This window comes from Phalaenopsis equestris, unplaced genomic scaffold (genome assembly GCF_001263595.1).
Source record: "Phalaenopsis equestris unplaced genomic scaffold, ASM126359v1 Scaffold000666, whole genome shotgun sequence".
Taxonomy (NCBI): Eukaryota; Viridiplantae; Streptophyta; class Magnoliopsida; order Asparagales; family Orchidaceae; genus Phalaenopsis; species Phalaenopsis equestris.
In genome coordinates, this window is record NW_018165106.1 from 26,058 (window position 1) to 37,606 (window position 11,549).

Here is an 11,549-nt window from a genome sequence, read left to right on the forward strand (position 1 = left end):
ACAGTGTCAGATGTCGAAAGATGATGCTGAAAATAGTCTTCATGTTCAAAGAAAATCACTTCCCGAGAGATATGTTATTGATTATTAATCAAATCATAACACAAAACCTTTATGATTAGGACTGTAACCCGTAAAGACACATCGAATAGATTGTACTGCCAACTTATAATGTTCATGGGCACATAAATGAACAAAACAACACATCTGAAAGTATGTACCATATGATAATTATGATGTTTACAAAAAATTCAATAGTAGGGAGAATCAAACTTTAATTGTTGAGATGGTAAACGATTAATCAGATTAACTGCAGTAGATAGAGCTTCTGTCCAGAAATTAGCTGGAACAGAATATTCTAGCAACAATGTACGCACCATATCCAACAGATAACGATTTTTTTCGTTCGACAACTCCATTCTACTGAGGTGTATAAGGACACGAACGTTGTGAGATAATTACATTGTTATGAAGAAATACTTGAAACTCATGAGACATGTATTCACCACCATTGTGAGACCGTAAGGTTTGTATTAAAGTTTTAATATAAGTGGAGAACTGAGTTTCAATATATGTCACAATGGTTTGAAACACTGTAAACAGTTCTGCTTTGGATTAAAGTTTCAATATATTGTGGGACCTTAAGGTTTGTATTAAGATTTTAATATAAGTGGAGAACTGAGTTTCAATATATGTCACAATAGTTTGAAACACTGTAAACAGTTCTGCTTTGGAATGCAAAAAAATAGATCAATGTGAATCGGCTATAATCGTCAATAAATGTCACAAAATATTTATACTGAGCATGTGAAATAAGCGGTGTAATTCTCCAAACATTACTATGAATAATGTCAAAACATTTATTGACACGACTGCCCAGAATAAGAAAATACAATGTCTTACCTTTGCGCAATTTACAAGAAGAACAGCCGGCTAATAGACTTTTATCCGTAGAACCAAAAGCACCACTTTGCAAAAAATGATTCAAAACAACATTATTTGGATGACATAATCGTCTATGTCAGATGTCAGCCTTATTTTCAACAATTGAAAAAGCTAATGACAACGTCCGAGGAATGGTAAATTGTAATGGAAACAACATATCCACTTTAGGCCCCTGCGCTATCACTTTTCGCGACATCTGATCCTGCAAAACACAACTATCATGAGAAAAGTGTACATTACAGTTATTATCCAACATTTGACCAACAAAAAGTAAGTTTGTTGAGAATTTAAAAAACAAGACATGTCAGAAGAAAGGGTTAATATCACCAACTATCGTAATTGGAATATTATTTTCATTAGCAACCTAAATATGTTTAGTATCAGTATATGAGCGTTGACTATGCAATAAATCAGATGTTCAGTCATATGATTTGTGGTGCCAAAATCAACAAACCAGGAGCATCAACAAAAATAATAATCTTACATCTCTCTTGAAGACCAAGAGCAGAAAAGGCATAGAGAATCATTTGTTGAACCATATCTGGTGTGAGAACAAATTGATTATTACCGGCAGTTGTGGATGTCGAATCAGGATTGTGAGAGTTGGATACCATGGCATGAAGGGCTTGTGATTTGCGGTTTTGAGGACGTGTAGGACACTCCTTAATAATATGCCCGTTTTTCTTGCAATAATTACGAAACTTTGTACTATATTGGAGAGTTATATGACCAAATTCCTTCCAGTTGTAACAATGTTTTGTTTCCTTTCCTCAGGTTTGAGCAGAATATGCAACATTAACTATTTCTGATGATCCACCAACTGCATTGGTAGTGGCCTGTCGCCAATCTTTGTTCTTCGCGCATTAATTCACTAAAACATACATCCAAACAAGGAATCAGATCTCTGTTCAACAACCCAGCCCGAGCAATTTCAAATTCAGGTTTGAGCTTCATCAAAAACTGATCACGACGACCATCTTCATAAATAGCCTGAAAACTAGCTAAATTCTCCTATGACATCTTAGCATAGATAATACCAGAATTTTCACTCCACAAATTAAGAAACTCATAATAATATTGTTCAATTGAGAGATTACATTGACTATAATTACTCATATCAAGTTTTAAAAGCGTATTGCAGTATTATTTTGATTGTAGACGCGCTTGAAGTACTTCCATAGTTATTTAGTTGTGCCAAAGAATCGTTAGTTGTTCATCATATGATTCTCAATAGATTCTAAAACCCAAGAAACAATTTGAGCATTCCTTACCTCCCATTGACCAAGATCTTTCGGCTTTGTAGGTGCTGGAGATGATCCATCAATATGCCCCCAAAGCTCATTCTCTTTCAAAAACACCTTGAACTGAAATTCCCATGATGTGTAAATCTTTCACATAAATCTGATAGCTAAGATTTCATGTGTTTTCTCAAACGACATTCTAAGAGAAGTGTCACTCACGATTTTATTATCCAAAAAATTGTTGATCGAAATTGATCAACTTAAAACCAAAGAAAACCAAGAGATCCAAAAAAAAAAAGACCAAAGAAAGCCAAATTATCCGGCTTTCTGGTATGTGAATAGGGACGTGCGGCTCGAGCGGTGCACCAAGGAGCGACGACTGACTGGCAAGATTGGATCGCGGCTGAGGCTTGGATCGCGAACGAGACGGACGGGATCTTATTCTTCCGCGAATCACGGCAGACAATTGCGGATGAGGTTTGGATCGCGAACAAGATGGGCGAGATCATATGCTTCCGCGAATCACAACATACACAATCGGTGCATACACAAGGATCGATCTTCCTCTCCTTCGCGAATTGCGACAGACAAAATTGCATTTCTCAGTAGACGGGCAATGAGAAGGCTTCTACAGGATTGCGGACGAGGCTCTCGGCGATTTGTGGTCGAGGACGTCGAAGACTTAGGAAGCATTCGAAGATGCAAATGATGATGCCGTAGGAAGCAGTCGAAGATGTCGGAGAAGATGGAATGAAGATGAAGATGAACGATTCCCAAAGGCTAGCTTTGAAGGCGACAAGAGATTTGACTGGAACGATTAGACGTGGCTCTTATACCATATCAATATTTTGAGTAAATAGGTTGAATGCCTTTTTCCTTTTCTTTCATTCCAATAAATAATAGTCTGTACAATCTATTTTAGGTACATAATGATACATATTCCTTACCTTGATATTCAGCTAAAAGGAAAGAATGTGTACAATTAAAATAAGAAATTTAATGCAGCAATTTAAAGAAGGAAACTCTTAAATTTGCCCGGATTTAAGTTATTCTTGATTGATAGACAACTAATCTGGTGATGTAGTGCAATGGAGAACAAAAAACTTTTGTATTGAATTTGATTTGTTTTAGTTTGAGTATGAAATTGAGTTTCAACAAAAGTTTTGAATAGTGTTGCAGTTTAGTTTTGACTCAGATTCCAGTTATGAGGAAACATCTTACAAAAGCAAGAAAAACCGTTAACTAATAAATGATATTATTTATAAACTTGATTGGACAAAATTGGGGAAGGTCCACACATATATCACTATGAAGCAATTCAAAAATAGCAGATGTTTGAGGAGGAGAAGAACAAAGAAAAGTAGTTTATAACTATTAACACGAGCACATGCCTAGGAATGAAGGGAACTAGATCTGGTTTTGTATGAATTGAGCTGATGAAGAAGTTCAGGTTGAGTAGATGTGGATGGATGCTCTAGCTGTCTGTGCCAAAGAGCAGAATCAGAAGATGAGCTGAGAAAGGCAACTGCGTTGGATGAAGTCCTTGATGGCAGGGACCTAGGAGGAGAACTTTGTTGGTCATTGTGTCCTTAAGAATAAAACCCAAATTTATCAAATGTAATCTAATATGAATTTGATTTAGTAAGCTGATGAACTGAAAGCAAACTGTGGAGATATTTGAAACATGTAATAAGGGAGATAGATGAAGTTTACGACTTAGAATAGGTAATATTCTTTTACCGGTATCGGCAATGAGTAGAACCTGACCATTTCCAGAAGTAATTTGTTGGGAACCTATGTAAGGCTGGATGTGAGCGAGGTAATAAGAATTGGAGGTGAGATGTGACATTGCTCCTGAATCCAAAATCTAATCCTTTCCTGATGAGGATTGAGCCGCCATGCATGCTTAATGCGAGGGTTGATAAGCAAGATTAGTACGATGCCAACTTTGAACAGCTGAGCGTTGCACTTTAGCATAAATCTAGCAAGAAACCACAACAATAGATGTGCGGATGCCCTGAAGGAATTGGTGTTGGACCTAGTGTTTTTGTAAGAACCCCAAAATGTTGTGTTCCGGTTTCTGTTGGAGTTCCCTCGTTTAAAGAAGGGTTTGCCTCGCTCTTTAACAACAGTTAGTTCTAGTTGAGAGTCAATAAAATTGGTAAGTGTAAGTTCTTCTGTTTGGACATCAAGATTAATTTCTTCACTACAAAGTAGCGAGTAAAAAGCATCCAAGCTATAAGTTGCTGATTTGTTCAGATGGTAAGCCATTAAGAGTACAGAGTAAAATTATCTTCTGGGTGGCGGAGTTCCTGTACCTGTGATAGCATCTACCTTGTTTTTTTATTTCAGAAAGACGCTGAACCTTGGATTTATCTTTCATTATAACATGGTGCAATTCATTTTTTAAGCAGGATGATCCTAGAAAGATTTGAAGATTGCAAACGCCTTTCTATAGTTGCCCAAGTTTCCACGCATGAGTCAAGGTTAAGAGCATAAGGTTGGAGTGTGGGTGACATGGTGGAAGAGAGATCTGAAGCTAAGTTTTGATCCACAAGCATCCAGGTATTGCAAGATGGATTTGGAACAAAATTACTACTCTCACTAGCAATTTGACGAGCAGATTTCAGCCATGAACCATGAAGATGATCTTCAAAGCCATTTGCCTTGAATAGCTTAAGGATTTGAGATCGCCACACAAGATGATTGTCAGTGGAGAGCTGGATGTGTATGATTGACCTCATGTTTGTAATCAGAAATTTAAGTTAAGGAGGGGTAGAAACATTACTCATCTGGAGTTGTGTGGTAGAAGAAACTTTTACTGCAGATTTGATAGAGTCTGCCATAGTAAAAAGAAAAGGAAAAAGTAGAGAAGGATTGAATGAACCTCAGGGTATCACAGCTCTAATAACATGACAACAGACCACTACAGGAAAAAACAGATGTGCAAAAGGAATAACAGTATGGAAAACAGAATGCTGCTGTATAATTCTTCCTCACCTTTCATATGAAAACTACTTGGTATTTTATACAAGAGAGAAGAATGTAGAAGTGGGCCCAAACCTGTACAGAAGCAGAGACGATTATAAAGTTAAATGAAATCAATCCATTTGTTATAATATTACGGTGCGATTTATATTCAGAGTGACAGGTAAGCTGTAACTAAAAGCTTATTTCACTGCAGCATCTTCTATTTACTTGTCAAATAGATTCAACACCAGAAGCAACACTCATAGATAGGGCTAAATATGATTATGATAATCTCTTTTTGTCATTATAGCATTATTTTGTATTGCTCATATAGTCATATTGCGCACACACATGATATCATTATCACAGTCGTCTGGGCCTTCTTTAATAAATTATGGACTAAACTATAACTTGTCAATGTAGCATTTTGGCGATTTCTTAAATTTATGTTGCTTTTTATTCTTTGTGTGCATGCATTGTTGATATGCTAACTCTAGCTGAGTAATTTGTCGGCAACTTTTTTCCATTTTTTCGACTGCTTTTAGGGAAACTTTATTATTCCAGCATAATCCCACGACGTTAGAGCTGTCCAGCTAATAGTTGATTGCATTTGAAACCATTCTTGTTAGGGTATTTATGTAGTTCAGTTTGTTTAAATGGAAGTTTTTTGCATTATATTCTTTGGAAGTTTTTAGCTTTGTAAATAAGAGAAGTCAACCAGGCTGAACAAAATTAACTTTTTTATGTAACTGTAAGAATTCTGCAGTGAACGTTCGTTCAACTTTTATTTTATTGTCGTTTTCTACTTTATAGTGCAAAATTTTAACTAGAACAGTAAGCGATGAGACCAAATGTTACCACCATTAGTAGATTTCCCATTTTTTTAAGAATGTTATGTGCGCCTCAAAATTCTATTCAGGTAACTTTACAGAAAGCATTCACATATTAAATTTTTTTTTTTATGTGCTTTTAAATGAAACATTCTCAATCTATGTTTCTGAAATTTCTTGCACCTGTCTGATAAATAGATGATAGCAATCTGATTGACGCTTTGATCTGATAGGTTTATTCTGTACATTTCAAATGCAACAAGAAACTCCTACGTGAATATCCAAATCTATTCAATTACACAAAAGACATACCCCAAATTCCCGGCATCAGCGGCACCGTTAACATGGAACACATAAAGAAGCACTATTATGGAAGCCATCCTAATATTAATCCTCATGGTATCATTCCAATTGGTTCCAACATAGATTACTCTGCTTCTCATGACAGAGATAGGTTCAGTAATTAACATTGTTTCTGCTTACCATCGTTTGTATTAATTAGTCTTGTCAAAAGGAGAGATAAGGTCCTTGATATATGCTGCACTCTATGTTTGATTCTGACTCGTTTGTATTATTTAATGTTTGCTGTGACATATATTTGTCTGTTTATGTGTTACTAAAATAATTGCTCTTCCCCCTGAAATGTGTTATCTTAACATGTAGGAAGGCCTCTTATTATTACTATTATTTATCTAGTGGGGGGACTTTCATTTTAAAAATGACATTTTTCTTCAGCGCGGATGTGTTCAGATTTTCTCAACCAAATGTGAAATGTTAGACGTTCTTAGGAACTATTAAAATTTCTTCTGGCATGTGATAGTTTGGGAGCTTATTTGGGATTTCTTCTCAGATCGTCTTGAGTTATTATTGCTACATTCAATGATTATTAACGTGGAGGGACCATAATACTCCATGCCCAAGTGTTCCTAAATGTTTAATCTGCCATTCGTACATTAATATATCTAGATGATATCTGTGTATTTGGGCAACAATAAATGTGTCAACTTCTAGGAGACTAGTCGAAATTTGCTTTTTATTACTAGTTTGACTGTTTTTTAGTTCTTCTATCTTCTTCTTTTGTTTCAGCTCTTGCTCCATTTCACGGTTTAGCTATCCATATGGTATCAAAGACTTCTGCATAACAAACAACACCTTCTATCTTCTTCACCGTGATCCCATGGATGAATTAACAACCTCGCAGGTTAATCTTCTAGCCAACAATCTCTCCAATCTCCTCAAAATAGGTGAAATTATGATGTTCCCTTCTCTAAAGTTTTTGATATAAAATATCAAAAATATGATGAATGTGCAGCTAACAAATGATAACTACATCTAGCAACTACAAATCCAAAAAATATTCATTCCAAATAGCTTTGAAGGATTTCTTCCAATTCTAGTTCTATATCCCTCAATGCAAATCACAACAACGGTTGTTACATTACTCCACGCTCAATGCCCCAAAAAGCTTCTACTGGATCAAAATCTAGCCACAGCTTTATAATCCAGCATAAACCCTATCATACTCCTTTACATTTTCAATCTTCAATCCTGCAGATTTGTAGCACCCAAGAAAAATCACTACAAAATATTGCTCGATCTAGTCATCCATCTCAAGAATGAGCTCCATAACATTATCATGAAGAATCAAATCATGAACAATTCTCTCTCCTCTATCAAATGATTGGTTGACTACATTGTTAATGTGGGATCCAAAGTAGATAATGACATCATATTTCGCACACTTAATGGCCTTCCCTCTTGATACCAAGGCTTTAAGAAAACAATTTGCACCCAGCTCACCTCAACTCTATAAGCATTGATGACCTCCATTTATTAATATATAGTGACGAAATCAACAATCTGAATAAAAAAAACAACATACCACTCCCTTAAAGCATGGTGACTTATCAGCTACCTGTAGTCAAGCATCATTCCCCAATCATGATCATGGACAAAACAACTAGCACAAAGGTTTATATGTCTCTACTTGAAATAACAAAATCTAATAACACTCATATCATGTGTCAAATCTACGTAAAATTAAGTCATACAATTGTCATCTTTTGTTATTGCTGCAACCCTATAATACCCTTTCCAACACATCGAACCAATTAGTTGCCTCTTCAAGCTACGACACAATAGTCACCGCTAGAATGGTTGCTCGATATAGGAAACACCGCTCATCTAACCTCTTGGCTCGCAAATTTGTAGCAACCAACATCATACAGTGGCATCGACAAAGTCTTAGTTGGCAATAACTCCTCCCTTCCCATTATTAGACATGCAAAGGAATTCTCTCCACCCCCAGTCGTAAGCATCAGTTTTCTCCATTCAGATCATAATGGATGATCTGAAGAAGAGAGAAATAAAAAAATAAGGACATATGACAATAAAGACAAATGAGAGAAAGAATGTGGAGAATATTCGTAGGGTAAATCTCGCATGATAGCCTAAAAGCGTACGCCCAAAATGGGTTTGGATCGAAAAATGCTTTGGAACACATTCGTGAAGAAGAACCTACGAAAGCAACCAACAATTAGAGATTCAAGTTTGTATATTTGTTCTGGGGTCAAGATCAACTCTTAAGGGAACGTATCTTCTTGGTTAATTATATTTTGGGGAGCGCCCAAGAATACTCTTGATTAGAGGAGTTCTGCTTATATTTAGGTGACGACTAGTACAGAGTGTTACAAAGGAGGTTTACCTCATATGAACATCCCGTGCCTTTCAAGGCTCTTGCTAAGTCACAAAGCAGAGAGTGAGTCTCTCACATCCCAAATGGGTACAAGCTCATCGGTACACGAGACCTGCAAAGTAACCTGGTTGACTAATAGGGTCCACACTATGCTTCTAAAGCCAAAACAATCCATAAGGACATATGCTGAATCATCGTATCCTAAATGGGAGGCAATCTATATCAAGGCCTACGAGATGACATCGCTAAAGTGTCAAAAGGAGCGATAGGGCTCAAAAGGGGCTAGCAAAGGAAAGGAAGAAAAAAGTAATCATAATTGGTGAGAGATAGCCGAGTTAGGATACGACAGATCTGTTGTCCCAAGTTATTAAGCCCCCAAGTCTACCTGGTCGTGAAGGTAGTCGACCCAACGTAACCAAAGATCCCTTGTCAGCAATCTGTGAATTGCATCATCCAAGGGCATTTCAGTAGCCCTAAGACCAAGAGAAGGAAATTCTAAATCCTATAACCCTGTTTAGGAAGGAAGAGTAGAGGTTGGACCTATACCTGTCAAAATGGGGGGGGGGGGGGGGGGTGGAAAAGAGATGAGAGGTCTAGCTATAAAGCTGAAAACACTCTCAACAAAGGACTTACTTTCCGTCTGGGTCGGGGAAGCCGGGGAAGCATCTAACACTCTAAACGCACTAGATAACCACCTAAATAGAAATCTGTGATGGGCTAGTCAAGTTGGAGAAGCATAATGACTTCTCCTCGGGACATACAATATGATACAGTTGTCTAATAAGTCCAAAGCATGGAGGCCCTATTATTTTTGACATGGGTAAATGTCATGCTATACAACCCATTCAAAATGCCTAAAGGCCATGTAGGAAAGTAAAGACATATTTTGAAAAATATTGAATCTTTTAATCCTAAATTTTGATTAATCTTGAAACTTTTATGAGGATTTGTAATAAATTTACAATTTTGGGTTCTAAAGAGCCTAAATGATTCGCATGATTCCCAGACAAAGGCACAAAATAAAAAAGGCGAAACCAATGTCAAGCACATAAGCATGTAATAGGAAAAAGTAAAAGAAATGTCAAATGAAAATATAGAACAGGCCAACGTCGCTATGTCGACGACATCCCATGAAAGCAAGAAAGGTAGTCAAGCACCGCATAAGTACACACCTGGTCCTAATTTTATACAAGAATATGAATTTAAACTTAAGTTACGGGACACAAGTCTGCTGCTCATGGTCCCTCGTCATGCGGCTCTATGCGTCATATGCCCTGAAGCCTGCACCTGTACCTTATTTTGGATGCATACTCGATCCTAAGGACTTTATCAAATACATAAAAGACAAAAGGAAGACTCGACTTGCATGAAAACAACATTAACATCAAAAGCTATGTACATGCAACACATATTAGCCATGCCTGACAGGAGGAGTTTAACAGCACTTGTAGAAAAGAGTTACTCATAATCATTACATGTTCCTCCATGTTACTCGTGTGTGTGTGTTTAGGTATGTTTCCCTGCAAGAAGACCGACCTAATATACTACTGCACATATCCCAAAACTCGGCAAACATGCAAGCACACCAAAAACACCAAAGGTGATGTTTGGCTAGGACAACTAAATCAATAGAGAACTATAGCCAAGTCATCGAAAATGACTACCCAACATCCTAGTCCTTAGCCTAAAACACCATCTAATGTATAGTGCCCTTTCTCAGCATCTAAGTGAGTGCAGAGTTAAGTCAAAAGGCTAGTGTATGTTTTAACGGGTTTGCCATCCGCGACCCCGCTTAAGGATCTAAGGATTCTAAGAGGTTTAACTAGATGCAGGTTTTGTAAAAAAACTTTTACAAAAATAGACCTCATGTACGATCTAAGCTAAATATGCAAGTAATTTCAATGTAAGTTTTGAAAATATGATGTATAAAAGTAGTAAAAATATAGATTTTTACACTTTTGAAAATAAGGCCTAAGAAAGGAAAAGTCTAAGTAGCACTATTAGACCCCTTGCGACCTTCACACAACATATGCGTGCAAATCACGGTGTGGTAGCTAGTATTGCCCTTCGAGGCATCTTCGTAGGCAATACTCGCTACCCCATCATGATCAACAACAGGTCACTCAACTAACTGGCCAAATTCATTATCGAGACAACCAAAAAGGCATATGCAAATGAGAAGTGATCTAGTGCGATGTAATCTTCCTAATAGAGTAGGAATGATCGAAAGATGACAAACATTTGCCACTAGTATATGGAGGAAAATACTAATGACGAATGTGCCGACAATGTAGTGTGATTCTGACCGCGACTTTATATATGCTTAAAAATATAAGTAATTAATATTGCTACTAAAATATTTAATTCCTCAGCAACTGTACCAAAACTTAATAACAGTTATAGATTTGATAAAGATGTATGTATAAAATATTCAATAATTGTAAAGTCACACTTATCAACGCAAGTATACGTATCGCTCAAGTAATATAGGGCCTAATGGAGTCCTAGATATCGATCCCACAGGGAGTAATATTAGAACTACAAATTAAGACTTTAGAAAAGCAATACTTTAATCACAACAATGGAATTCAATTTGCTTATCTGTCATTAATAGGCAATTGAAATAAATATGTAATTTAATAACTATTAAATAACTAAATATACTAATGAAGTTTTTAATGTGATATTCAATATACAAGAAAACATTGTTTTGTGTCAAATAGGACAAATCTTATTCTTTACCTTTTGGTCAATGCATGAAGAACATTGACTAATCCTACGCTTATTTACTGAATATGTGTCTAGGCTGGGAGGGTACCGGCTCTCACTTCGGAGCTCCCACGTTCCCCTCGCCTGAGGGCTAACATCTAC

General features: G+C 36.6%; 1 protein-coding gene across 3 annotated transcripts in view; it reads left to right on the forward strand.

Annotated features, from left to right (window-relative positions):
- The window catches only part of LOC110030144 (glutathionyl-hydroquinone reductase YqjG-like), a 22,171-nt gene extending 15,500 nt beyond the window's left edge, over window positions 1–6,671 (forward strand). Inside the window, exon 6 of one of the 3 annotated variants that reach the window (XM_020732726.1) lies at window positions 6,217–6,671. In XM_020732726.1, coding sequence (XP_020588385.1) covers window positions 6,217–6,450 — 234 coding nt within the window. In that variant the 3' untranslated portion in view covers window positions 6,451–6,671. The remainder of the gene's footprint in view (window positions 1–6,216) is intronic. The other 2 variants (XM_020732729.1, XM_020732728.1) reach the window with 2 other exon arrangements.
- The last annotated feature ends 4,878 nt before the right edge of the window (window positions 6,672–11,549 follow it).